We start from the raw sequence: 27,996 nt of genomic DNA on the forward strand, positions 1-27,996 counted from the left end.
TTTCCAACACCAGAATTTTATTGGCACAGAGAACTCCAACTCCAGCCCCAAACGGAACAAAAACCCCAAAAGTGGTCACCAAAAAACCCCAAAATTGGATTTTATTTCAGAAAAACCCCGTGGTGGTTTCAGCACATTCTGATTTTCAGGTGTTTCATTCTGATTTTTTCAGGTGTTTTATTCTGATTTTCCAGGAGTTTTATTCTGATTTTTCAGGTGTTTTATTCTGATTTTTCCAGGTGTTTTATTCTGATTTTCAGGTGTTTTATTCTGATTTTTTCAGGTGTTTTATTCTGATTTTTTCAGGTGTTTTATTTTGTTTTTCAGGTGTTTTATTCTGATTTTCAGGTATTTTATTGCTCAAATCCACCTCGGGTTGTGCTTGGCCACTCAGCTCTGAGATATGCAGGATTCAAAATTCAAATTAATTTTAAATTTTGTTTTAATTAGGGCAGGGAGAAGCCAAAATGAGAATATTTGGATTTTTGAGGATTTTTTTGGGTAAAATAAAAGTTGGAAGTAGACTGGGAGGTCAAGAGGAAAAACCCAAAAACTTGTACGTTGATTTTTGGGAAATAATTCCAGTTTTTGGTGAGGAATCCCAGCCCAAAAATGGATTTTGACCCCAAAATCCTGCTCTGCCCTCAGAGGAATTCCGAATCCCAGCAAAAACAAATTAATTAAATTAAAATAAAAAATCCTGTGTCCTCCAAAGGGCCGAAACCACAACAAAAATCCAAATTTCAGCGTCCCAGGCAGCAGGAATTGTCCAGCCCCACATTTATTGGGTTGAACGTTTCTGCCAAAGGGTTACTGACACCAAAATGGGGCAAAATCCTCATTTTCACTGTCTGGGGATGGAATTCCAGGGAAAATCTGAGATTTGGGACGGAAAATCCGGAATTTGGGGCGGAAAATCCGGAACTTGGGGCGGAATCCCAGGGAAGATCCAGAATTTGGGGTGGAAAATGTAAATTTTAGGATGGAAAATCCAGAATTTGGGGTGGAAAATGCGAATTTTGGGATGGCAAATCCAGAATTTGGGGTGGAAAATGTGAATTTTGGGATGGCAAATCCAGAATTTGGGGTGGGAAATGTGAATTTTGGGATGGCAAATCCAGAATTTGGGGTGGGAAATGTGAATTTTGGGTGGATCCCAGGCCAACCGGAGCAAACGCAGCAGGGACAGCGCGGGAGGGAGGGGAGGGGGCCCGGGGGTCTTCATGGAAGAGAGCCTGGAGCTGGAATGAGAGAAAAACGGGGGAAAAAGAGAGAAAAATGGGGGAAAAAGAGAGAAAAATGGGGAAAAAAGAGAGAAAAACGGGGGAAAAAGAGAGGAAAATGGGGAAAAAAGAGAGGAAAATGGGGGAAAAAGTGGGGGAAACAAAGAGAAATAAAGAGAAAAAAAAAGGAGGGGGAAAAGAGAGAAAAATGGGGAAAAAAGAGAGAAAAAGAGGCAAAAAGGGGGAAAAAGAGGGTAAAAAAAGAAAAATAAGGAGAAAAAAAAGGAGGGGGAAAAGAGAGAAAGAGAGAAAAAAATGGGGAAAAAAGAGGGCGAAACAAAGAAAAATAAAGAGAAAAAAAGGAGGGGGAAAAGAGAGAAAAATGGGGAAAAAAGAGAGAAAAATGGGGAAAAAAGAAGGAAAAAGAGGCAAAAAGGGGGAAAAAAGAGGGCAAAACAAAGAAAAATAAGGAGAAAAAAAAGGAGGGGGAAAAGAGAGAAAGAGAGAGAAAAATGGGGAAAAAAGAGAGGAAAAGAGGGGGAAAAGGGGCAAAAAGGGGGAAAAAAGAGGGCAAAACAAAGAAAAATAAAGAGGAAAAAAGGAGGGGGAAAAAGAGAGAAAAATGGGGAAAAAAGAGGGGGAAACAAAGAAATAAAGAGAAAAAAAAGGAGGGAGAAAAGAGAGAAAGAGAGAGAAAAATGGGGAAAAAAGAAGGAAAAAGAGGCAAAAAGGGGGAAAAAAGAGGGCAAAACAAAGAAAAATAAAGCGGAAAAAACAGAGGGGGAAAAAGAGAGAAAAATGGGGAAAAAAGAGGGGGAAACAAAGAGAAATAAAGAGGAAAAAAAGGAGGGAGAAAAGAGAGAAAGAGAGAGAAAAATGGGGAAAAAAGAGAGAAAAAGAGGCGAAAAGGGGGAAAAAAGAGGGTAAAACAAAGAAAAATAAAGAGGAAAAAAAGGAGGGGGAAAAGAGAGAAAAATGGGGAAAAAAGAGGGGGAAACGAAGAAAAATAAAGAGAAAAAAAGAGGAGGGAGAAAAGTGAGAAAGAGAGAGAAAAAAGGGGGAAAAAAGAGGGGAAAAAAGTGGGAGAAGATGGGGAAACAAAGAAAAAAAAAAGAAATAAAAAGGAAAAAAAAGAGGAGAGAAAGAGGGAGAAAAAAGGGGAAAAAAGAAAGAAAAAGGGGGAAAAGAGGGAAATAAAGGGGAAAAAAAGGAGGGAAAAAGAGTAAAAAGAGATAAGGAAAGAAAGAGAAAAAAGAGAGGGAAGAAGGGTAAAAATAGAGGAAACAGAGGGGGAAACAGAAAAAAAAATAAGAGAGAGAAAGAGAAGAAAAAGAGAGAAAAAGAGAAAAAAAGATGCTCAGAAATCCGAACAACTCCCAACAAATGAAGATTTTGGGGTCCCTCAGCACCTCCAGAATCTCAAAAAGCAGCAAAAGCTCCAAAATTCAAGTTTTGGGCTCACTCAGCACCTCCAGGGCAGCCAGAGCCCACCAAAACTCGCCCAGAACTGCGGGAAAAGGCGGAATTTGGGTGGAAAAGGGAATTTCTGGGATGTTTGGCACTCACCTATTTGTTTGCCCGTTTCTGTCTGTACATCTGGATCATCCTCTGGCGGAAAATGTCAAAAGCATCCTCTTGGTTTTCCTCCCCTGCCACTCCCAAACCCTCCCCAGCTGAGGTTGCGCCCCTGGGGAAGAAAATTTCACAATTAGAACCAAAAAATTTGATTTTTCGAATCAATTTTGCACCGTTCGGTGCCTGGCGCAGCCAATTATTCTCAATTATTTTGAATTATTTTAATGTTTTTTCCCCTCAATTCCCATTAGAAGGTGAATTCCCAGTTGAAAAATGGGATTTTGTGGGTGAAAAACAAAAAAAAAAAAAATCAGGTGGGAGAGGGAATTGTGGAATAAGTTTGAAGTTTAAGTTTGGTTTTCGGGTGGAAATATCTTGATTTTGGGATTTGAGGAGGGATCAGGGAACGGCACATAATTCTGGATAAAGGGGAATTTCCCATATTAAACCTCGATTTTCCCCTACTGAAAGCTCTGAATTCTCCCGTTAAAATAATGAATTTCCCCTATTAAAAACCCCTTATTTTCCCCTATTAAAAGCTCTACATTTCCCACACTAAAACTCTTATTTGCCCCCCATTAAAACCCCCCTATTTTCCTCCATAAATCTCCCTATTTTCCCTCTATTTTCCCCCTTATAAACCCCCATAAATCCCCTATAAATCCCCCTATTTTCCCCCATTCAAACCCCTATTTTCCCCCATTAAAAGCCCTATTTTTCCCCCATAAACCCTCCCTATTTTCCCCCCATTCAAACCCCTATTTTTCTCCTATAAATCCCCCTATTTTTCCCCATTAAAACCCCAATTTTTCCCTCATTAAAACCCCTATTTTCCCCTATTTATCCCCCTATTTTTCCCCTATAACCCCCCTATTTTCCCCCATTAAAACCCCTCTTTTCCCCTATAAATCCCCCTATTTTTCCCCATTCAAACTCCTATTTTCCCCCATAACTCCCCTATTTATCCCCCTATTTTCCCTCATTAAACCCCCTATTTTCCCTTATTTATCCCCTATTTTTCCCCCATTAAAACCCCCTATTTTTCCCCCATAAAGCCCCCCTATTTTCCCCCATAAATCCCCCTATTTTTCCCCTATAAACCCCCCTATTTTCTCCCATTCAAACCCCCTATTTTCCCCTATTTTCCCCTATTTATCCCCCTATTTTCCCCCATAAATCCCCCTATTTTCCCCCTATAAACCCCCCTATTTTCCCCCATTAAAACCCCTATTTTTCCCCTATAAATCCCCCTATCTTTCCCCATTCAATCTCCTATTTTCCCCCATAACTCCCCTATTTATCCCCCTATTTTCCCTCATTGAACTCCCTATTTTTCCCCCATAAACCCCCCTATTTTCCCCCATTCAAACTCCTATTTTCCCCCATAAAGCTCCCTATTTTCCCTCATTTTCCCCCCATAAATCCCCCTATTTTCCCCCATTCAAACCCCTATTTTCCCCAATTCAAACCCCTATTTTCCCCCTATAAATCCCCCTAATTTTCCCCTATAAATCCCCAATTTTTCCCTCATTAAAACCCCTATTTTCCCCTATAAATTTCCCTATTTTCCCCCATTTTTCCCCTATAAATCCCCCTATTTTTCCCCTATAAATCCCCTTATTTTTCCCCTATAAATCACCCTATTTTCCCCCTATAAATCTCCCTATTTTTCCCTCATTAAAACCCCTATTTTTCCCCTACAAATCCCCCCATTTTCCCCCATTAAAGCCCCCATAAATCCCCTATAAATCCCCCTATTTTCCCTCTATTTTCCCCTATAAATGCCCCTATTTTCCCCCATAAAACCCCCCTATTTTCCCCCATAAATCCCCCTATTTTCCCCATAAATCCCCCTATTTTCCCTCATTAAAACTCCTATTTTCCCCGTATAAATCCCCCCATTTTCCCCCATTAAAGCCCCCATAAATCCCCCTATTTTTCCCCCATAAAGCCCCCTATTTCCCCCCATTTTTCCCCCACAAACCCCCCTATTTTCCCCCCAAAATCCCCATGTTCCCCCCTTACAGGTGCAGGGGCTCCCGGATGCCGCGGCCGCGCGTGCCCAGCCCGTGCCCCTCCTGCCAGCCCATCCTCTGCAGCATCTGGAACCCCACGTTCCTGGGGCTCAGCCTCTTCTGGGGCGCCTCCAGCGCCCTGGCCTTCTGGGGAAAACGGGGAGAAAACGGGGAAAAAATGGGAAAAAAAAATTAATATTTATTAGGGCAAAATGGGTGGGAAAATATAAAATTTATCGGGGTGAAATTCCCATCCGCAGCGGCGTAAATTGAATTTTTTAAAGGAAATTCCGGATTTTAAATGAGGTTTTAAGGGAATTTTCTTATTTTTTTAAAAAGGATTTTTCTTCTTTTTTAAGGAATTTTAAAAGGATTTTTAAAAAGCAATTTCTTTCTTTTAAAAGGAATTTTTTAGACAGAAATTTCGTGCCAGCATCTGGAACCCCACGTTCCTGGGGCTCAGCCTCTTCTGGGGCGCCTCCAGCGCCCGGGCCTTCTGGGGAAAACGGGCAAAAAATGGGAAAAAACGGGAAAAAAAATTAACATTTATTAGGGCGAAATGGGTGGAAAAATATAAAATTAATCCGGGCGAAATTCCCATCCGCACCGGCGTAAATTGAATTTTTTTAAAGGAAATTCCGGATTTTAAATGAGGTTTTAAAGGGATTCTCGTTCGTTTAAAGTAATTTTAAAAGGGTTTTTTTCAAAGGAATTTTCTTCTCTTAAATGAGATTTTTAAAGGAATTTTCTTATTTTTTAAGGAATTTTTAAGTTTCTGGGGCTTGGCCTCTTCTGGGGAAAAAAATTTAAAAATAAAGGAATTTATTAGGGTGAGACAGGGGCTGGTGAAATGTGTGAAATTCCCATCCGGACCAGTGTAAATTGAATTTTTAAAAGGAATTGTTAAAGGAATTTTTAAAGGAATTTTCCTTAATTCAAAGGAATTTTCCAAGGAATTTCCTCAGAGTAATTTCCTTCTTTAAAAGGAATTTTAAAATACATTTTTTAAAATTACTTTCCTGCTTTCCAGATTGTTTTTTCCCAAACCAGCTCTCATTTCTGGCTGGATTTGGTGGCAGAAATGTGAATTTTTTTACCTTTTTTTTCTTTGTGACAGGGCAGCCCCGGGGTCTGTCATAAGCAATCCTGACAGGTTCATGCACTGCAAGGCAAAAAAACCACAAATTTAAAAATTTAAATTATTTTAGTAAAAAATTTTTTTTTTTCCTCTAAACCACAGCTAAAAATCCTCCAAAAATCCCATTTCAAGCCTGGACCTAAAACAGAAGCAATAAGAAAAATTAGAGCAATAAAAAAAGATCAAAATTAATGGAAAAAAAAAAAACCGATATAGTCTCAATTTATTAGAAATATATTGGTCCGTAACAAATGATTTCTTCAGCTTCTACTTTTGAAGTGAATTTTGTGCTCATTTTTGTACCAAAAAATACAATTTTTTAAGGGATAAAACACCTAAAAATTCAGGAGTTTTATCCAAATCTTCTTTTATTTCAGTAGAGAATTTAACCCTTTGAGTGCCCACCGACCTTTGGGCTCAGACACCCCAACCCTCAGGGACTCGGAGCTGAGTTTTGTGTCGGAGAAATGCCATTTTTGAGGTGACAAAATACCTTAAAAATCAGGATTTTTTGCCCAAATCCTCCTCTCTTTTACAATGAAATTTAACCCTTTGAGTGCCGACCCACCTTTGGGCTCCTGGATGAGGCAGATCCGTTTTGGGGCCGGGACCAGGCCCGCCCTCAGGGATTGGAGCTGACGTGTTTGCATTAAATAATCCCATTTTTAAAGCGACAACACCTAAAAAATTGGGATTTTTGCCCAAATCCCCTTTTTTTTCCCATACAGAATTTAACCCTTTGAGTGCCCACCGACCTTTGGGCTCCTGGACGAGGCAGATCCGTTTTGGGGCCGGGACCAGGCCTGCCCTCAGGGACTTGGTGCTGATGCATTTGCATTAAATAAATGCCATTTTTTCAGGAACAATACACCCAAAAGATGGGGATTTTTGCCCAAATCCCCTTTTTTTCCATACAGAGTTTAACCCTTTGAGTGCTGACCCACCTTTGGGCTGCTGGACGAGGCGGATCCGCTTTGGGGCCTGGATCAGGCCCGCCCTCAGCGACTTGGAGCTGAGTTTCATAACTGGATAAATGCCATATTTTAAAGCAACAACACCTAAAAAATGGGGATTTTTGCCCAAATCCTGTACAGAATTTAACCCTTTGAGTGCCCACTGACCTTTGGGCTCCTGGACAAGGCAGATCCGCTTTGGGGCCGGGACCAGGCCTGCCCTGAGCGACTTGGAGCTGATGCATTTGCATTAAATAATCCCATTTTTAAAGCCAGAACACCTAAAGAATGGGGATTTTTCCCCAAATCCTGTACAGAATTTAACCCTTTCACTGCCAACCCACCTTTGGGCTCCTGGACGAGGCAGATCCTTTTTGGGGCCGGGATCAGGCCCACCCGGAGCGACTTGGAGCTGACGCGTTTGCGGGGGAAGCGCGCGCCGGGGCCCGGGCCGGGGGGTGCCTGTGTCGACAGAGGTGGGACAGCGCCGTCAGCGCGGCCGCGGGGCTGAGCGGCACCTCCTGCCACCTCCTCTCCTGCCACGGACACCACTTCTTCCTCTGTCACCCTTCTACCTGCTGCCACGGCCTCCTCATCATCCTCATCCTCCTCAGCAGCCTGGGAGGGCTCAAACTCTGCTTCTTCCTCTTCTTCCTCTTCTTCTTCCTCCTCTTCTTCTTCCTCCTCCTCCTCTTCCTCCTCGTCCTCCTCGGGGTCCAGGGCTGTCCCTGCAGCCGGGGCAGCCTCGGGGCTGAAGGTGATGGACGGACACAGCTCCAGGACTTTCATGCGGTAGAACTTGAATGCGGGGCTGGTTTGGTCCTGCAGGAACCTGTGGGGAGAGATGGGAGGTGAGGGGGAAAATGAGGGGAAAAGGGGGAAAATGAGGGGGGAAAAATGAGGGGGAAAATGAGGGGAAAAAGGGGGAAAATGAGGGGGAAAAATGAGGGGAAAAGGGGGAAAATGAGGGGGAAAATGAGGGGGGAAAAAGGGGAAAATGAGGGGGGAAAATGAGGGGGGATAAGGGGAAAATGAGAGGGGAAAATGAGGGGGAAAAAGGGGAAAAATGAGGGGGGAAAAAGGGAAAAATGAGGGGGGATAAGGGGAAAAATGAGGGGGAGATAAGGGGAAAAATGAGGGGGAAAAATGAGGGGAAAAAGGGGGAAAATGAGGGGGGAAAAAGGGGGAAAATGAGGGGGGAAAAATGAGGGGGAAAATGAGGGGGAAAAAGGGGAAAAATGAGGGGGAAAAAGGGGGAAAATGAGGGGGAAAAAGGGGAAAAATGAGGGGAGAAAAAGGGGAAAAATGAGGGGGAAAAAGGGGGAAAATGATGGGGAAAAGGGGAAAAATTAGGGGGGAAAATGAGGGGGAAAAGGGGGAAAATGAGGGGGGAAAAGGGAAAAATGAGGGGGAAAATGATGGGGAAAAAAGGGAAAAATGAGGGGGGATAAGGGGAAGAAGTTCAGGGGAAATAAGGTCAAAAATGCAGGGGAATATAAGGTCAAAAATGGTCAAAGTCCAGGGGAAAATAAAGTCAAAAACCCAGGGGTAATAAGGTGAAAAATCCGGGGAAAACAAGGTCAAGAATGCAGGGGAAATATGGTCAAAAATCCAAGGAAATGAAGGTCAAAATCCAGGGGTAATAAGGTCAAAAGTCCAGGGGAAAATAAGCTCAAAAAGCCAGAGAAACAATATCAAAAATCCAGGGTAGATAGAGTCAAAAATGTAGGGGAAATAAGGTAAAAAATCCATGGAAACAATATCAAAAATCCAGGAAGATAAGGCAAAAAATCCAGGGAAGATAAGGTCAAGAATGCAGGGGAAATAAGGTCAAAAAGACAGAGAAATAAGGTTAAAAATCCGGGGGAAAATATGGTCAAAAATCCACAGAAACAATATCAAAAATCCAGGAAGATAAGGCAAAAAATCCAGGGAAAATAAGGTAAATAATGCAGGGGAAATAAGGTCAAGAATCCACGGAAATAATATCAAAAATCCAGGAAGATAAAGCAAAAAATCCAGGGGAGATAAGGTAAATGATGCAGGGGAAATAAGGTCAAAAAAACAGAGAAATAAGGTGAAAAATCCAGGGGAAAATATGGTTAAAAATCCATGGAAACAATATCAAAAATTCAGGGAAGATAAGGTAAATAATGCAGGGGAAATAAGGTCAAAGAGACAGAGAAATAAGGGGATACAAGGTCAAAAAGCCAGGGAACAGAAGGCCAAAAATCCAAGGCAATGAAGGCCAAATGAATTCATTGGAAATTCCCAGTTTCAGGGTGCAGGCTGGCGATCAGGCTCAAAACCAACCCAAGCTGACGATCAGAAATCAATACATTTCTGCATAAACGGGTTTTTTCCCTGAGATATTTCAGATATTCCCCATCCATGGAGGTGCCCCCAGTTGCGGGCAGGGACTCACCAGAGCTCGGGGCTGTCGGCGCTGTTGTCGATGCTGAACTGCTCCATCTCCGGCCCCGCCTGTGCCACGAACCGTGCCAGCCTCTCTGCCATCGCCATGGTCCTGGCATCCACTGCAAGCACCAAAGGGCTGGTGAGACGGGGCAGGGGCACAGGAACGGGGCTGGGGCTGCCAGAGGGGGTTTCTGGGCATGGCACAAGTTTGGGGTTTTTCCTGGGCACGGTTACAAATTCCCAACCTCGCCCTGGTCTGTTTGTCCTGCTGTGATTCAGAATTCCCAATGTAACCTGTTGGTTTTTTCCCTGCTATAATTCAAAATTCCCAATGTAATTCAAAATTCCCAACGTAACCTGTTGGTTTTCCTGCTGTAATTCAGAATTCCCAATGTAACCTGTTGGTTTTTTCCCTGCTATAATTCAAAATTCCCAATGTAACCTGTTGGTTTTCCCTGCTGTAATTCAAAATTCCCAATCTCACCCAAGTCTGTTTTCCCCACTGTGATTCAAAATTCCCAATGGTAACCTGTCAGTTTTCCCTGTTGTAATTCAAATTCCCAATGTAACCTGTTGGTTTTCCTGCTATAATTCAAAATTCCCAATGTAACCTGTTGGTTTTCCTGCTATAATTCAAAATTCCCAATGTAACCTGTCGGTTTTCCATACTATAATTCAAAATTCCCAATGTAACCTGTTGGTTTTCCCTGCTATAATTCAAAATTCCCAATGTTAACCTGTTGGTTTTCCCTGCTGTAATTCAAAATTCCCAATGTTAACCCGTTGGTTTTCCCTCCTATAATTCAAAATTCCCAATGTAAACTGTTGGTTTTCCCTGATGTAATTCAAAATTCCCAATGTAATTCAAAATTCCCAATGTAACCTGTTGGTTTTCCCTGATGTAATTCAAAATTCCCAATGTAATTCAAAATTCCCAATGGTAACCTGTCAGTTTTCCCTGTTGTAATTCAAATTCCCAATGTAACCTGTTGGTTTCCCTGCTATAATTCAAAATTCCCAATGTAACCTGTTGGTTTTCCCTCCTGTAATTCAAAATTCCCAATGTAATTCAAAATTCCCAATGTAACCTGTTGGTTTTTACCCTGCTGTAATTCAAAATTCCCAATGTAACCTGTTGGTTTTCCCTGCTATAATTCAAAATTCCCAATGTAATTCAGAATTCCCAATGTAACCTGTTGGTTTTCCCTGCTGTAATTCAAAATTCCCAATGTAATTCAAAATTCCCAATGTAACCTGTTGGTTTTCCCTGCTATAATTTAAATTCCCAATCCAACCCCTGCTTGTTTTCCTGGACACAATTTAATATTCCCAAAATTCCTGTTTGTTTTCCCCTCTTATAGTTCAAAATTCCCAATCCAACCCCTGTTTGTTTTCCTGGAATAAATTTAATATTCCCAAAATTCCTGTTTGTTTTCCCTGCTATGGTTCAAAATTCCCAACCCAACCCCCGTTTGCTTTTCCTGGGTATAATTTAACATTCCCAATCCAACCCCATGTTAATTTTCATTTTTCCCCTGCCATAATTAAAACCCCAGGGCCCCACTCACCATCAGCAAACTGGGATCCCTCGGGATCTGCTGCCAACCCCTGGGCATCGGCTCTTCCCTCTGCTGCCGCGGGCACCGGGCACCTGCTGCTGCTGCTGCTGCTGCTGCTGGCACCTTGTGGGGCACAGCGGGCACCGGGGCCAGGCTGGGCCGGGCCAGGCTCTGCACCTGGAGCGGGTTGGTGCGGGTGTGCCAGCCCTGTGCCAGCTGCCAGGTTTTCATTTGGGTGTGCCAGCCCTGTGCCAGCTGCCAGGTTTTCATTTGGGTGTGCCAGCCCTGTGCCAGCTGACAGGTTCTGATTTGGGTGTTCCAGCCCTGTGCCAGCTGCGAGGTTTTCATTTGGGTGTGCCAGCCCTGTGCCAGCTGCGAGGTTTTCATTTGAGTGTGCCAGCCCTGTGCCAGCTGTGAGGTTTTGATGTGGCTGCTCCAGCCCTGTGCCAGCTGGCAGGTTCTGATTTGGGTGTGCCAGCCCTGTGCCAGCTGCGAGGCTCTGCTCTGGCTGTTCCATTCCTGTGCCAGCTGCGAGGTTTTGGTGTGGCTGCTGCAGCCCCGTGCCAGCTGACAGATTTCTGTCTGGTTGTTCCAGCCCGGTGCCAGCTGACAGATTTTGCTCAGGGTGTTCCATTCCTGTGCCAGCTGCGAGGTTTTGGTCTGGCCCTGTGCCAGCTGGGATATTTTGGTGTGGCTGTTCCAGCCCTGTGCCAGCTGACAGATTTCTGTCTGGTTGTTCCTGCCCTGTGCCAGCTGTGAGGTTTCTGTCTGGTTGTTCCTGCCCTGTGCCAGCTGTGAGGTTTCTGTCTGGTTGTTCCTGCCCTGTGCCAGCTGTGAGGTTTCTGTCTGGCTGTTTCCCTCCTCTGCACACTGACAGATTTTGGTTTGGCTGTTTCCCTCCTCTGCACACTGACAGATTTTTCTCTGGCTGTTTCACTCCTGTGCCAGCTGGAACATTTTTATCTGTGTGTTTCCCTCCTGTGCCAACTGACAGATTTTGCTCTGGTTGTTTCCCTCCTGTGCCAACTGACAGATTTTTCTCAGGCTGTTTCCCTCCTGTGCCAGCCGGCAGCAGGCTCTGGGTGCCAGGGCTCGCCCTCCTCGCCCTCCTGGCACGGGCAGGGACGAGCCCAGGGGTTTTTTTCCTCTTGAAAAGTCTCCTTTTGATGCCAGCCACCCTCCTGGCATAGAGCGCGGCCCTCAGCGCCTCGGGTGCCACTGCCTGCCGTGCCAGGCTGCTCCTCTGCGCCTCCGACAGCCGCAGCCGGTAGTACTTGTACTCCAGGCTCTCCTTGTCAGAAAGGAACCTGGAAAAATGGAGAAATCTGATTAAAATCTCAATATTTTACTGTAGTACTTGTACTCCAGGCTGTCCTTGTCAGAAAGGAACCTGGAAACACACAAAAATGGAGAAATCAGCTCAAAATATCAATATTTTACTGTGGTACTTGTACTCCAGGCTCTCCTCCTCAGAAAGGAACCTGAGAAACACAAAAATGGGAGAAATCAGCTCAAAATATCAATATTTTACTGTAGTACTTGTACTCCAGGCTCTCCTTGTCAGAAAGGAACCTGGAAACACAGAAAAATGGAGAAATCAGCTCAAAATATCAATATTTTACTGTAGTACTTGTACTCCAGGCTGTCCTTGTCACTCAGGAACCTGGAAACACAAAAAAATGGAGAAATCAGCTCAAAATATCAATATTTTACTGTAGTACTTGTACTCCAGGCTGTCCTTGTCAGAAAGGAACCTGGAAAAACACACCAAAAATGGAGAAATCTGATTAAAATATCAATATTTTACTGTGGTACTTGTACTCCAGGCTCTCCTTGTCACTCAGGAACCTGGAAACACACCAAAAATGGAGAAATCAGCTCAAAATTTCCACATTTTACTGTAGTACTTGTACTCCAGGCTCTTCTTCTCAGAAAGGAACCTGTAAAAACACACCAAAAATGGAGAAATCAGCTCAAAATATCAATATTTTACTGTGGTACTTGTACTCCAGGCTGTCCTTGTCACTGAGGAACCTGTAAAAACACACCAAAAATGGAGAATTCAGCTCAAAATATCAATATTTTACTGTAGTACTTGTACTCCAGGCTCTCCTTGTCACTCAGGAACCTGGGAAACACAGAAAATGGGAGAAATCAGCTCAAAATATCCATTTGTTACTGTAGTACTTGTACTCCAGGCTGTCCTTGTCACTGAGGAACCTGGAAAAACACACCAAAAAGGGAGAAATCAGCTCAAAATCTCAATATTTTACTGTGGTATTTGTACTCCAGGCTGTCCTTGTCAGAAAGGAACCTGTAAAAACACACCAAAAATGGAGAAATCAGCTCAAAATATATCAATATTTTACTGTGGTACTTGTACTCCAGGCTGTCCTTGTCACTGAGGAACCTGGAAACACACCAAAAATGGAGAAATCTGATTAAAATCTCCATATTTTACTGTAGTACTTGTACTCCAGGCTCTCCTTGTCACTCAGGAACCTGGAAACACAGAAAAATGGAGAAATCAGCTCAAAATCTCAATATTTTACTGTAGTACTTGTACTCCAGGCTCTCCTTGTCAGAAAGGAACCTGGAAAAACACACAAAAATGGAGAAATCAGCTCAAAATATCAATATTTTACTGTAGTACTTGTACTCCAGGCTGTCCTTGTCAGAAAGGAACCTGGGAAACACACCAAAAATGGGAGAAATCAGCTCAAAATATCAATATTTTACTGTGGTACTTGTACTCCAGGCTGTCCTTGTCACTGAGGAACCTGGAAACACACACCAAAAATGGAGAAATCAGCTCAAAATATCCATATTTTACTGTAGTACTTGTACTCCAGGCTGTCCTTGTCACTCAGGAACCTGGGAAACACAGAAAAATGGAGAAATCTGATTAAAATCTCTATATTTTACTGTGGTATTTGTACTCCAGGCTGTCCTTGTCAGAAAGGAACCTGAGAAACACACCAAAAATGGGAGAAATCTGATTAAAATCTCCATATTTTACTGTAGTACTTGTACTCCAGGCTGTCCTTGTCACTCAGGAACCTGGAAACACAAAAAAATGGAGAAATCTGATTAAAATATCCATATTTTACTGTGGTATTTGTACTCCAGGCTGTCCTCCTTGGAAAGGAACCTGAGAAACACAAAAAAATGGAGAAATCAGCTCAAAATATCCATTTTTTACTGTGGTACTTGTACTCCAGGCTGTCCTTGTCACTCAGGAACCTGTAAAAACACACCAAAATGGGAGAAATCTGATTAAAATCTCCATATTTTACTGTAGTACTTGTACTCCAGGCTCTCCTTGTCAGAAAGGAACCTGTAAAAACACACCAAAAATGGAGAAATCAGCTCAAAAATATCAATATTTTACTGTAGTACTTGTACTCCAGGCTCTCCTTGTCAGAAAGGAACCTGTAAAAACACACAAAAAAGGGAGAAATCTGATTAAAATCTCCATATTTTACTGTAGTACTTGTACTCCAGGCTCTCCTTGTCAGAAAGGAACCTGGAAACACACCAAAAAGGGAGAAATCAGCTCAAAATATCCACATTTTACTGTAGTACTTGTACTCCAGGCTCTCCTTGTCAGAAAGGAACCTGGAAACACAGAAAAATGGAGAAATCTGATTAAAATCTCCACATTTTACTGTGGTACTTGTACTCCAGGCTGTCCTTGTCAGAAAGGAACCTGGGAAAACACACCAAAAATGGAGAAATCAGCTCAAAATATCAATATTTTACTGTAGTACTTGTACTCCAGGCTGTCCTTGTCACTCAGGAACCTGTAAAAACACACCAAAAATGGAGAAATCAGCTCAAAATATCAATATTTTACTGTGGTATTTGTACTCCAGGCTCTCCTTGTCACTCAGGAACCTGGAAACACACAAAAATGGGAGAAATCTGATTAAAATATCAATATTTTACTGTGATACTTGTACTCCAGGCTCTCCTTGTCAGAAAGGAACCTGGAAACACAGAAAAATGAGAGAATTCAGCTCAAAATATCCATATTTTACTGTGGTATTTGTACTCCAGGCTGTCCTTGTCACTCAGGAACCTGTAAAAACACACAAAAATGGGAGAAATCAGCTCAAAATATCAATATTTTACTGTAGTACTTGTACTCCAGGCTCTCCTTGTCAGAAAGGAACCTGGGAAACACAAAAAAAGGAGAAATCTGATTAAAATCTCAATATTTACAGCCTCAACCTGTAAGAATTGTACTCCTCATCAGACAGGAACCTGAGAAACACAGAAATAGGAAAAATCAGCTGAAAATCTCCATTTTTTGAAGCAAAACCCCCTCAGCATCCCAGTTTGTTTGTTTGTTCCAGGTGTTTGGCGTGGGGCTGAGCAGGATTTTCTGGGATTAAGGGAATAAATAATTAACAGGAGTTCATCAGCTCCCCCTTTTCCAAATTCCAGTTTTCCCTGCAATCCTGAACCGTCTCCATCACCCGGGTTTGCTCCTCAAATGCAAATTCCTTTGAGCACCTTGAATTTGGATCACAGAGAGCCATTACTGACACATCAAAAGCACAACACAAACACCAGGAGCATTTCCAGGGATAATTAACAGCAGGAAAACATTTCCCCCCTAAAAAAAAAGGTAAAAAAAATAAATTTAAAAACCCCTAAAAATTTTAAAAAACCTAAAAAAATCTCCAACGTGCTTTGATCATTGCCAGGGAGTGAAGGGCTGAAGTTTTAATGAGTTGAACCCGAATTTGCAGCCAGCTCCCACACACCCACCAGTATTCAGGAGAGTTTTTCTGGGCGCTCCTGTCCTTGGCAGAGCGAGCTCCTGCCACGATGCTGCTCACCAGCTGCTCGATGGTGTCCAGAACCTTCCTGTCCGCTCGCTGCGGGGCTGTGGGGAGACAGAATCCCATCAAAAACCCCCCAAAATAAATAAATATAATAAATATAATAAATATATCCATAAATCCCAAAAAAAGCAAAGCTTTATTATTTATCAAAAACACCCTGGTTTAAAAAACGCACCCAGGCGAGTGGAATCGTCATTAAAAAGGCGATTTCTGAATGCAGCAGAAAGGAGTTTTGGTGGAAAATCAGTTTATTGCAGTGCTGCCCTGAGGGCTGGGTGAGAAATTTTCAACCATTTGGCGCCAGTGCTGCAAAACCTCCCTGAGAAGGGATCTGAGGCCCAAGGAAAAAACAGATTTTAGGGGAAAAAAGGATGAATTAGGAAAAGAGCAGGATGAATTAGGAATGTTTTAGGCAGGAGGAGGCACTGGCCCAGCTCAGGGATGGGACCTGAACACCTCCAGGGGGATGCACCTGGTGATGGCGACACCCCCAGATTTGCATATATGCAAATATTTACTCTGCAATTAAGGCAGTTACAGGTTGGTCCTGGCTTGAGGTGGTAAAGTTGGGGTGAAAATCTTGGATTTAAGAGAGAAGGAGAAGAAAGGACACGATTTCAGCACGGAAACTCCCACAGACTCCCTGAGTGGGATTCACCTGGAATTCCAGCCCTGGCTGGGATTTACTTGGAATTCCCTCCCTGAGTGGGATTCACCTGGAATTCCAGCCTTAACTGGGATTTACCTGGAATTCCAGCCCTGAGTGGGATTCACCTGGAATTCCCTTCCTGACTGGGATTCACCTGGAATTCCAGCCCTTACTGGGATTTACCTGGAATTCACCTGGAATTTCATCCCTGCTCCAGTCCCAAGTGGGATTCACCCGGAATTCCATCCCTGACTGGGATTCACCTGGAATTCACCTGTTGTTCCCTCCCTGAGTGGGATTCACCTGGATTTATCTGGAATTCCATCCCTGCCCCAGTTCTGACTGGGATTCCCCTGTTATTCCATCCCTGACTGGGATTCCCCTGTTATCCCCTCCCTGAGTGGGTTTCATCTGGATTTATCTGGAATTCCATCCCTGCCCCAGTTCTGACTGGGATTCTCCTGTTATCCCCTCCCTGATGGGGATTCACTCCCCCGGGATTCCCGAGTCAGGAACCCCCTCTCTGAGTGGGATTCACCTGGATTTACCTGGAATTTCATCCCTGCCCCAGTTCTGACTGGGATTCCCCTGTTATTCCCTCCCTGAGTGGGACTGCCCTGGGATTCCTGAGTCAGGAATTCCCTCCCTGAGTGGGATTCACCTGGAATTCCATCCCTGACTGGGATTCCCCTGTTATTCTCTCCCTGAGTGGGATTCCCCTGTTATTCCCTCCCTGATGGGGACTCCCCTGTTATTCCCTCCCTGAGTGGGTTTCACCTGGATTTACCTGGAATTCCATCCCTGCCCCAGTTCTGTCTGGGATTCCCCTGTTATCCCCTCCCTGATGGGCATTCCCCTGTTATGCCCTCCCTGACTGGGATTCCCGAATCAGGGACCCCCTCCCTGCCCACGCCACAGGAGCGCAGCCCCCCCTGCAGGGCCCCTCTGTCCCCGTCACCTGTGCCCTCGCCCTCGGCCGCCCCGAGCCGCTGCCCAGCTCCTGGCCCAGCTCCTGGCCCTGCCCTCCTCATCTGCACGGGGCAGCCGCTCTTGTCCAGCCAGGCCCTCAGGTGCTCGATGTACTCGCGCCCGAAGAGCGTGGAGTCGTCGAAGTTGGGGAAGGCCGCGGGCGCCGGGGCCACCTCGTGCAGCCCCACGGCCTCCAGGATCTTCTCCTGCCGGAAGCCGGAGGCCAGGGCGAAGGTCTGGCCCAGCAGCGCCAGCGATTTCCTGCACAGGGACACGGTGGTCTCGAAGGCGCCGGCCATCTCCCGCGGGTCGCCGAAGCCGCTGGTTTTGAGGCTCAGCTCGTAGGCGTTGCAGGCCATCAGCAGAGGGGTGACCCCCTTGAGGAGCCGGTCCTGCAGCCTCATGATGTACTTGTCGAAGGGCTTGATGACCTCAAAGAAGCAGTTCTTGGTTTTCACGGCGCCCTTGTCCAGCAGCATGTTGAGGAACTCGTTGTCCACCTTGGGCGTTTTCAGGGCGGCGTGCTGCAGGCTCTTGATGGTGAAGAAGCAGAAATCCCTGTGCTCGGGCCTCAGGGCGCACTTGAAGGAGGCCAGCATCTTGGCACAGGTCTCGGTCTCCAGCTCGAAGAGGGCCCCGAAGAGCCGCGAGAACTCGGCGTCGCCGCGCACGGCGTGGAAGCCGGCCCACCGGATGATCTCCATGCCGAAGGTGGAGAAGATGTCCGATCTGTCCACCGGCTCCAGGCTGAGGCTCCTGAAGGCGTGGGCGGGCTTTGGCAGCCTCAGGGCGGCTCTCTGGGCTGCCACGGCCTGCGGGGGCACCTTGGGGTGCTGCTGGAGCGGCCCCGGCCTCTGCTCACCCGCCTCCAGGGGCTGCTCCAGAGCCTTGGGATCCAGGCCCGGCTGCGCCTTCCTCACACTCCACTTCCTGAGGGGGCTCTTGAGGTCTCCTTTGAACACCTTGGCCTTGAGCACGGCCCTGCTGGGGCGCTTCCCCCTGAGCCCTCTGGGCCTGCCCGCGCCTCCCCTGCGCGCCCGGAACTCGCCGTCCTCGGCCTCGTACTCCTGATCCTCCACGCTGCCGAACTCCTCCTCCTCCTCCTCCAGCAGCCCGGGGGACCTGAAATCCCCCAGCAGCTCCGGGGAGCCGAACCCCGCTGCGTGCTGCCCGCCGGGCTCCCAGCAACCCGGGGAGGGGCCGTAACCCCGGAACTCCCGGCCGTGGGGAGCAAACTCCCTGCTGGGGCCGAATCTCCGGTAATCCGGGCCAAACTCCCGCTCCCGGGGCGCAGCGCGGGACAAGTGTCCGTGGAAATAATTCTCCTTGCGGGGCAGGGGGCTGGCGGCGCGGTAGGAAGGGCCGGGGTAGCTCTGCCCGGGGTAATCCTCCCCTGGATAATCCTCCCCGGGGTGATAATCCTGCCCCGGGTAATCCTGGCCGGGCTCCTGGCCCCAGTCCTGGTGCTGGCTGTTGGCCGCAGGGAAGCGCCCGTCGTGCTGGAAGCTCTCGTGGTAGCGGGGCCGGGGCAGCCGGGAGGGAGCTGGGCAGAGGGATGAAAGCAGAGGGTGAAAAGAGTCAAAATGGGGAGGTTTCTGAGGGAAATCCGCGTCAGCACATTGCCATTCCCACACGCCAACCCCCAAGGTCAAGAGCTCAAGTTCTCCGCCAAATCAAACTTTTCCTTCTCATCTTGGTCTTCTGCTTGAGACACAAAAACCATCAGAGCTCTGAACTTTCAGCTTTCCCAGAATTTATAAATTGTCAAAGACCTCCAAGACCAGCAGCTCCAAGCTTTGGCCCATTCCCACCTCGCCACCCAGCCCAGAATTCCCATTCCACAGCTGGACAGGAACTCGGATTTTCTACAAACTCAACCACAATTCTCTCGTTACTGCAGGAAATTCTCATTACCCAAGACCCTTGTTCCCCAATCCCAGAGGTTCAATCAGAAAGTAAAGAATACTTGGAAAAAAAATTAGAAGTGTTTAATATGAATGATTTCTTCAGGACTCATGCAACTCTAAAAACAGCCAGACTTCATTTTAAAGCTCTCCTGTGAATGTCCATCCCTGGGAATGCAACCCAAGGGTCTTGCTGGACATTTTACAACCCAAATTTCGGGACCACGTTTTGTGTTATGTTCATGAGGTCAATGCCCTGCTTTGAGCTTTTTTCCCCAAAAATAACACCAAGCACAAAGACCCAAAGGCTTCCAGGGCACTCCTGCATTTATTTAACTTCTAAGCCATGACCAGAATTCCATCCTGCAGCCCTGGAGACCCGCCTGGACCCGGACCCGCTCTGCGATGCTGAGGACAATTCCTTTGTCTCAATTCCCATTTTTTATCCCCGTTCCGGTGCCAGTCTTTGCCCAGCTGTTCTCCTGCCTCTTCCATAAAAACCGATGTGGAAAATCACCGGCGCCAGGCCAATAAATGAATTAATTAATAAATTAATGAATGAATCAATAAATGGCAGGCGCTGCCGGGCTGCTCCCGCCATCCTGGCTCTCCTACCTGCGAAACGATGGCCGGGATCCCCCGCGGCACCGCTCCGGTACCGCTTCACCTTGTCCTGCACCACGGCCTCGAACGAGTCGCGGGTGATCCTCCGAGAGGCCATCTTCCCCTCACGGTACCGGCACGGCCTGCCGCGGGCGCGGGCTCCCGCCGCGGCCTGAGGGGAGGCACAGCCTGAGGGGAGCCGCACGCTTCTCCGCCGCCCCCGGCGCAGCGCCGGGAGGAGCAACCGGAGCGGAGCCCGAGCCCGGCCCGCCCTCACCGAGCCGGCCCCGGCGCCGCCGCCCCTCCCGCCACACCGGGGCCTCCGCTGGCCACGCCCCCTCCGCCGGTAGACACGCCCCTCCCGCCGCTCCCGGAGACACCGGGTGGTCACGCCCCCTCTAGGCCACGCCCCCACGCCGGTATAACCACGCCTTTCTTCCGCGCGGGCCACGCCTCCTCACGCGTTAACCACGCCCCCGCGTCCCGCCCCCTCCCGCCGCGCCTGCGCTGCGCGGAGCCGCCTCATCCCCTGCGGGCGGGCGCGGGGCGGTACTAACGGTGCGGGGCGCTGCCGGTAAGCGAGACGGGAGCGAGGGGAGCGGCCCGCGGCCTCCCGTTCTGAGGGAGCCGCCGCTGCCCTGCGGGCGCGCCTGGGCACGCTGCACCCACAGCGCGTGCGTGGGCGCGGCGCGCGTGCGCGTTGCCGCCCCTCCGCGTTCTTTTTCGCTCGGCGTGAGGGCGAGCGGTGCGAATTGGGGCCGCGGCGCACGCGCAGAGAGCACGTACGGCGGCCGAGCGGGTCCGTCCCGCCCTCGCCTTTTGTGCGGCGGGGGCGGCCGGTGGAGCCCAGGTGGGTCGTGAGGGGCAGCGGGGCCGCGGGTGCGCCTGGAGCTCCCCCGGCACTGCCGCCTCCCTTCGGGGCCCTCTCCGCGTCTCTGGGAGCTGCGGGGCCCGCTGAGGGGTGTGGGATGCTCCGGGGCCCGGGGGAAGCGGGGCAGGGCGGGCTGAGGGCCGGGGCCGTGAGCGGGCGCGGTGCCCTCAGTGCTGCAGCGAGAGCCCCGTCACGGTGGCAGCTCTGAAACCCCACGGAAATCCAGAACTGCTGCCCAAATGCCTCCTTATCCCTCTTCCCTGCCGTGTTTCCCCCATTAAATAATACACCGGCCGTGCCTTTGAGCGGGTATCTTTGATTGAGAGTTCTGAGCCTTTGTCTGGAGGAGGAACCGGCCCCTTGCTCGGGCTCTGCTGGAAGGTTTTAGGCATTGAGAAGGTTTTACACCAACACGAGCTGTGCCTCTGTCAGCAGCAGGACACGCAGGCGGACCCAGCCCGCGCCGGCACCATGGGCTCCAAGCAGATCGCCCAGGAGACGTTCGATGAGGCGGTGCAGGAGAACATCACCGAGTTCGAGATGGAGCCCGAGGAGGCCGTGAGAGAAGCCGTGCTGCAGTTCGAGGCCCAAGGTACCGTCTGTGCACTCTGCAGGCTGGGCTCTTTTACACGTCCCCAGGGTTTAAAGGAGTCCTGCAGGCAGAGGTGGGTCGTGCAGCATTGGAAAGGAGCCTTTGTGAAGTGGAACAGAGACACCATTAATGCTGACCTGCTTTTGTGGATTAATTATGACTGCAAAACTGCTTAGAGGGAAGCTGGAGGGCAAAATTTGGTCAGTGAAATTAAATTCCTTCTTTTTGCCCCCCTCAACTGACATCTAGCTTTGTTCCAGGCAGAATGTGGCCTTACAGTCAGAATTGAACATTTCAGCATCTTTACAAGTTCATCTTTGTTCTCTGTGGTTACCTTGGCAGCTTTTCCCTAGCACTGGAACTGATACTGTTTATTTGACTCCAATTATCCTGGAACCAGTATTAAACTTGGGTTTTTTTCCTCTTTTAGGTGTGGACCTGAGCAATATTGTGAAGGCTGTGAGACCTCCTGCCTCTGAGAACGGGCAAAGGCAAAAGCACCAAATCCTGCTGGTAGGAGCACAGATTGCTGCTCTCTCTCTCTCTCTGGGTTATATAATAATAATAATAATAATATAACTACTAGGCCAACTTCCACCTCTGCCCCATTTCTCTGGCAGCTCTTCAGGCAGTTAATCCTATTTATTCTGCAAATATGAAACGTTCCAGGAGCCCCTTGCCCTTTGCAGGGAGGGCTCTGCTCCCGGGGCAGGACAGGAGGGAGCGGCCTCGGGGTGTGCTGGGGAGGCTCAGGTGGGACACCTGGAGGGATTTCCTTGTGGGGAGGGTGCTCAGGGCTGCCCAGGGAGGTTTGGGCTCCCCGTCCCTGGAGGTGACCCATGGGTGACAGCAGGGCTGGGGACAAGGTGGGGATCAGCCCCACTTAGCCCAGGCTGCTCCAGGCTCTGTCCAGCGTGGCTGTGGACACTTGCAGAGCTGGAATGGGCTGGTTAGATTCAGTTCAGCTGGTGCTGGTGCCCAGTGCAGCTGTGGCAGTGGTGGCACAGGGAGCCCCTGTCCCTGCAGGGGTTGTGTGCACAAATCCCAATCACCATAAACCACCGCTCCCATCATCCCAGACCGATTTCCAGCCCCAGAACCTGGGCCCTGCTGTTCCCCTGCACGCTCAGGGGCAGCACTGACCCTCGGTGTGTCCCCCAGACCCTGGGCACAGGGAGCCCCGTTCCTGCAGGGGTTGTGCGCACAAATCCCAATCACCATAACGACACAACCACCGCTCCCATTACCCCAGACCGATTTCCAGCCCCAGAACCTGGGCCCTGCTGTTCCCCTGCATGCTCAGGAGCAGCACTAACCCTCAGTGTGTCCCCCAGACCCTGGGCACAGGTAACCCCTGTCCCTGCAGGGGTTGTGCACACAAATCCCAGTCACCATAAACCACCGCTCCCATTACCCCAGACCAATTTCCAGCCCCAGAACCCGCACCCTGCTGTTCCCCGTGCACACCCCACGTGCAGCACTGACCCTCGGTGTGTCCCGCAGACCCTGGAGGGCCTGGCCAGGGCCGTGGCAGAGCAGGACGTGGCGCAGCTGCCGCAGCAGCTGGCGGCGCTGGCGGCGCAGTGCAAGGAGCAGCTCGCCTTCCGCTGCCTGGCCGGCCGACACGGCGCCTACGCCGCGGTGCTGTCGGCGTGCCAGCTGGCCGCGGGGCACAGGGAGCTGCTGCTGCAGGCCCTGGCCGCGCTGGCCGCCCTGCTGGACGGGCAGCCGGACCTGCTGGACGCGGCGGGGCGGGAGCTGCTGCTGCAGAGCCTGCGGGAGCGGCGCGGGGACGCCGAGGTGGCGCTGGCCGGGATCCGCTGCGTGCGCCACGCCTGCCTCAAGCACGAGCACAACAGGCAGGCCCTGGTGCGGGCCGGCGTGCTGCCCCTGCTCACCGGGGCCATCACCGGCGCCCTGCCCCGGCACGGCGGCGCCGCCGAGCTCGTCAGGAGCGCGGCCTCGGCCCTCAGGGTCATGACCTTCGACGATGACATCCGAGTGCCCTTCGGGCACGCCCACGACCACGCCAAGATGATCGTGCTGGAGAACGACGGGCTGAGGGTCCTCATCGAGGCTGCGAAAGGTAAAAGGGACCCGGGGATGCTGATCCTCGTGGGGAGCACCTGGGGCTTCTTCTCACTGTCTCTGGAACCACTTGGGATCTCTTCTCAGGAATCACTCGTGATTTCTTCTCACTGTCTCTGGAACCACTTGGGATCTCTTCTCAGGAATCACTCGTGATTTCTTCTCACTGTCTCATGAATTACTTGTGGTTTCTTCTCAGGAATCCCTTGTGATTTCTCTCTCTCTTCTCCCATTCTCTCTCTCTTCTCCCATTCTCAGGAATCCCTTGTGATTTCTCTCTCTCTTCTCCCATTCTCTGATTTCTTCCCTCGTTGTCATAGCTTGAAGCTCCTCAGAGGTGATTCAAGAATTTGTCACTGGAATGGGGTTTAATTCTATCTATGAAATGTGTCCTGAGAGCCAAAAATTGCCACTGCTGGTAGCCTGTGGAGCAGTCAGATGATCAAAACAGTTTCTCAGCGTATTTAGGAAGTGTTTTACAGGTTTAGGGCCCTCTTGTCTCTGCCTCTTGTCCAGAGAGGACGTTGTGAACAGAGTGAGCAGGTGGCATCTCCTTGTTTGAATGCATAGAACAAAATGCAGTGTTCCCTGTGTAATTAATGAAATAAAACCCTGTTAATTGTGCAGTAATTGCTGCGTCCCTGTCTCCTCGCAGCCTTCAGGGACAACTCCGCGGTTCTCAGCGAGCTCTGCGCCACCCTGTCCCGCCTCTCGGTCAGGAACGAGTTCTGCCAGGAGATCGTGGACCTGGGGGGCTTGAATGTCATGGTGACTCTGCTGGCCGACTGCATGGAGCACCCTGTGAGCAGCGGGGGGTTTGGGCTGGGTTTGGGCTGGGGGCGTCCCATCCTCATCCTCATCCTCATCCTCATCCTCATCCTCATCCTCATCCTCATCCTCATCCTCATCCTCATCCTCATCCTCCTGTCCATGAGTGACCCTCGGCCTGGGGCGTTTTCTGGGTTCCCCAGGTGGAGCAGGAATGAAGGAATCTGACTCCGTGTTCTCAGAGGCTCATTTATTATCTCATGATGCCAGAATATATTATATTAAAGAATGCTGTACTAAAACTGTGCTAAAGAACAGAGAAGGGATGCAGACAGAAGGCTACAAAAAGTTATAGTGAAAACTTGTGACTGACACAGCCTGACCTTGATTACTCATTAAGTCAAAACAATTTAAATTAAACCAATCAAAGAATCTCCAAACACATTCCAAAGCAGCAAAACACAGGAGAAGCAAATCAGATCATTATTGTTTTCCTTTTTCTCTGAGGCTTCTCAGCTTCCCAGGAGAGAAATCCTGGCAAAGGGATTTTTCCAGAAAATACGACAGGGACACTGAATTGTTTTGGTTTTCCACCAAAAAGAGACTTTAAACAGAGCATTTAGATGTCCCGGAGTTGGTGTCTGATTTTTTCAGCCTCGCCGGTGCTCTGGCAGAGGTTTCCAAGGTCCCTGGTGCAGCCAGGGCAGAGTTTTGGTAGCTGATGGTTTCCAGCCATTTTCAGGGAGCGGGGCTGCCGTGCTTTGCCTCTGTGCTTTGCTCTCTCCCTGTGCTTTGCTCCCTGTGCTTTGCTCCCTGTGCTTTGCTCTCTGTGCTTTGCTCCCTGTGCTTTGCTCTCTCTCTGTGCTTTGCTCTCTCTCTGTGCTTTGCTCTCTGTGCTTTGCTCTCTGTGCTTTGCTCTCTGTGCTCTGCTCCCTGAGCTGCTCCCTGAGCTGCCGTTCCCCGCAGGATGTGGTGAAGCAGGCGCTCAGCGCCATCCGCGCCGTGGCCGGCAATGACGACGTCAAGGACGCCATCGTGGACGCCGGGGCCACCGAGCTCATCGTGCTGGCCATCAGCCACCACCTGGGCAACCCACAGGTACCACTGGGCACCCACAGGTAACCCCTGGGCACCCTCAGGTACCACTGGGCACCTGCAGGGACCTCCTGGGCACCCTCAGGTCCCACTGGGCACCCTCAGGGACCATCTGGGCACCTTCAGGGATCCCTGGGCAACCTGCAGGTAACCCCTGGGCACCCTCAGGGACCCCTGGGCACCCTCAGGTACCACTGGGCACCCTCAGGGACCATCTGGGCAACCCTCAGGTAACCCCCGGGCACCCTCAGGGACCCCTGGGCACCCTCAGGTACCACTGGGCACCCTCAGGTACCACCTGGGCAACCCTCAGGGATCCCTGGGCAACCCGCAGGGATCCCTGGGCAACCCGCAGGTAACCCCTGGGCACCCTCAGGTACCACCCAGGGACCCTCAGGGATCCCTGGGCACCCTCAGGGACCCCCTGGGCACCCTCAGGGATCCCTGGGCACCCTCAGGGACCCCCTGGGCACCCTCGGGGACCACCCGGGCACCCTCAGGTACCACCCAGGGACCCTCAGGGACTGCCTGGGCACCCTCAGGTACCACCCGGGCACCCTCAGGGATCCCTGGGCACCCGCAGGGACCACCCGGGCACCCTCAGGTACCACCCGGGCACCCTCAGGTACCCCCCAGGCCACCCTCAGGTACCACCCGGGCACCCGCAGGTAACCCCTGGGCAACCCTCAGATACCCCCGGGCCACCCTCAGGTAACCCCTGGGCACCCTCAGGTAACCCCTGGGCACCCTCAGGTACCACCTGGGCAACCCACAGGTAACCCCTGGGCACCCGCAGGTACCCCTGGGCACCCTCAGGGACCCCCAGGGCCCTGGGAGCCCCTCTGGGTGGGGATGGAGCTCAGCTGGAGCTGCAGGATGTGTGTGTGCAGCTGAGCAGTGGATGGACCTTGACCACCTCCAATATTTGTGTGAATTTAGGGGTTTTCCACCTTGTAGTGTTTTATTTTTCTTATTCCTGAATCCGATGGGTGGCGGGGAGGGTGGTTTTCACCTCTGGTGTGCAAACACACAATTATGAAGGTTGGAAATATCTCTAAGATCACAATGCCAACCCTCCCCTTGCTTTACGTGCCAGAGCAGCGGGAGAAGCTTCAGAACAACACAAACCCCTCCAGAAGGGCCCTGCCAGGGAAGGAAGGCGGCTTTCCCTGGCGGCAGGGCCGGGGCAGGCAGGGAGCCGAGGGCTGACTGGGCGCTCCCTGTGCCGCAGATCTGCGAGCAGGGCTGTGCCGCCCTGTGCATGCTGGCCCTGCGCAAGCCCGAGAACTGCGGCGTCATCGTGGAGGGCGGCGGCGCCCTGGCGGCCCTGCAGGCCATGAAGGCTCACCCGCGGGAGGTGGCTGTGCAGGTGGGTCCCTCGGGGCGGCCGGGGCGGCGCTCTGGGCCCTGGGCGTCCTCAGGAATGCTCTGAGCCCTGGGCTTCCATTAGAAATCCTCTGAGCCCTGGGCATCCTCAGGAATCCTCTGTGCATCCTCAGGAATCCTCAGGAATGCCCTGGGTGTCCTCAGGAATGTTCTGAGCCCTGGGCTTCCATTAGAAATCCTCTGAGCCCTGGGCGTCCTCAGGAATCCTCTGTGCATCCTCAGGAATCCTCAGGAATGCCCTGGGTGTCCTCAGGAATCCTCTGGGCGTCCTCAGGAATGCTCTGGGCCCTGGGCTTGCCTGCAAACCCCAGTGACCTCTGGGCTTCCCTGTAAAATCCGCTGACCCCATGGCTTCCCTACAGAGCCCAGTGACCCCTGGGTTTCCCTATAACACCCACGGACCCAGTGGTTCCCTGCAGCCCCCGGTGACCCCGTGTCCGTGTGTCCGTCCCCAGAAGCAGGCGTGCGTGCTGATCCGGAACCTGGCGTCACGCAGCCGGGAGCTGTGACCCCATGGCTCCCTGTGACCCCCAGTGACCCTGTCTGTGTGTCTGTCTGTCTGTCTGTCTGTCTGTCCGTCCCCAGAAGCAGGCGTGCATGCTGATCCGGAACCTGGTGTCGCGCAGCCGGGAGCTGTGACCCGCAGTGACCCTGTCTGTCTGTCTGTCTGTCTGTCTGTCTGTGTGTCCGTCCCCAGAAGCAGGCGTGCATGCTGATCCGGAACCTGGTGTCGCGCAGCCGGGAGCTGTGCGGGCCCATCCTGGCGCTGGGGGCCGAGGTGCTGATCGCCGAGGCGCGCGCCGCCCACCGCGACTGCGACGACGTGGCCAGGGCGGCGCTCAGGGACCTGGGCTGCCAGGTGGAGCTGCGGGAGCTGTGGACGGGCCAGAGGGGCGGCCTGGCCCAGTGAGGCTCCTGGAGCAGCAGCAGGGAGGGTGCGGGGCGCCCGAGCACCAGGCCTGGCGGAGGCGGCCTTGGATGGACCTGCCTGTGGGTGGATCTGCCTTGGATGGACCCTGCCCATGGATGGACCTGCCCGTGGATGGATCCTGCCTTGGATGGATCTGCCCATGGATGGACCTGCCTTGGATGGACCCTGCCCATGGATGGACCTGCCCGTGGATGGACCTGCCCGTGGATGGACCTGCCCGTGGATGGACCCTGCCCGTGGATGGACCTGCCTTGGGTGGACCTGCCTTGGATGGACCCTGCCCGTGGGTGGATCTGCCCGTGGATGGATCTGCCCATGGATGGTTCTGCCCATGGATGGACCCTGCCCGTGGGTGGATCTGCCCGTGGGTGGACCTGCCCATGGATGGATCTGCCCATGGGTGGAC

The 27,996-nt window shown here is 50.5% G+C and overlaps 2 protein-coding genes across 20 annotated transcripts; one reads left to right on the top strand and one right to left on the bottom strand.

Annotated features, from left to right (window-relative positions):
- Window positions 1-20,432, bottom strand: SUGP2 (SURP and G-patch domain containing 2). Of its 10 annotated transcripts, none has more exons than XM_074528465.1 (11): window positions 20,417-20,432; window positions 19,872-20,031; window positions 17,342-18,895; window positions 15,658-15,775; window positions 10,891-12,188; window positions 9,330-9,441; window positions 7,249-7,736; window positions 5,911-5,975; window positions 4,824-4,960; window positions 2,790-2,910; window positions 1-1,241 (listed from the first exon to the last, which is right to left on the bottom strand). In XM_074528465.1, exons 2-10 carry the CDS (start codon window positions 19,975-19,977, stop codon window positions 2,790-2,792), a joined length of 3,999 nt encoding a protein of 1,332 aa, XP_074384566.1. In that variant the 5' UTR covers window positions 19,978-20,031; window positions 20,417-20,432; the 3' UTR covers window positions 1-1,241. The 10 variants fall into 10 exon arrangements, 7 of the variants coding, with proteins under 7 accessions (XP_074384566.1, XP_074384565.1, XP_074384568.1 ...); XM_074528464.1 differs by lacking the exon at window positions 20,417-20,432 and adding an exon at window positions 20,137-20,263; XM_074528467.1 differs by lacking the exon at window positions 20,417-20,432 and having other exon boundaries at window positions 10,891-11,886; window positions 11,926-12,188; window positions 19,872-20,263.
- ARMC6 (armadillo repeat containing 6) lies at window positions 20,304-27,919 on the top strand. 10 transcript variants are annotated; one of them, XR_012577185.1, is made up of 9 exons: window positions 20,304-20,433; window positions 21,163-21,322; window positions 21,753-21,835; window positions 22,826-23,408; window positions 24,066-24,211; window positions 25,145-25,276; window positions 26,505-26,642; window positions 27,357-27,643; window positions 27,820-27,836. XR_012577185.1 is itself a non-coding variant. In XM_074528475.1 (8 exons), the coding sequence occupies exons 2-8, from the start codon at window positions 21,202-21,204 to the stop codon at window positions 27,166-27,168; spliced, it is 1,257 nt and encodes a 418-aa protein (XP_074384576.1). In that variant the 5' UTR covers window positions 20,454-20,709; window positions 21,166-21,201; the 3' UTR covers window positions 27,169-27,183. The 10 variants fall into 10 exon arrangements, 3 of the variants coding, with proteins under 3 accessions (XP_074384576.1, XP_074384573.1, XP_074384574.1); XR_012577186.1 differs by having other exon boundaries at window positions 20,310-20,433; window positions 21,166-21,322; XR_012577184.1 differs by lacking the exon at window positions 20,304-20,433 and adding an exon at window positions 20,455-20,709.
- The last annotated feature ends 77 nt before the right edge of the window (window positions 27,920-27,996 follow it).

This window comes from Zonotrichia albicollis, chromosome 29 (assembly GCF_047830755.1).
Source record: "Zonotrichia albicollis isolate bZonAlb1 chromosome 29, bZonAlb1.hap1, whole genome shotgun sequence".
NCBI classification, from domain to species: Eukaryota; Metazoa; Chordata; class Aves; order Passeriformes; family Passerellidae; genus Zonotrichia; species Zonotrichia albicollis.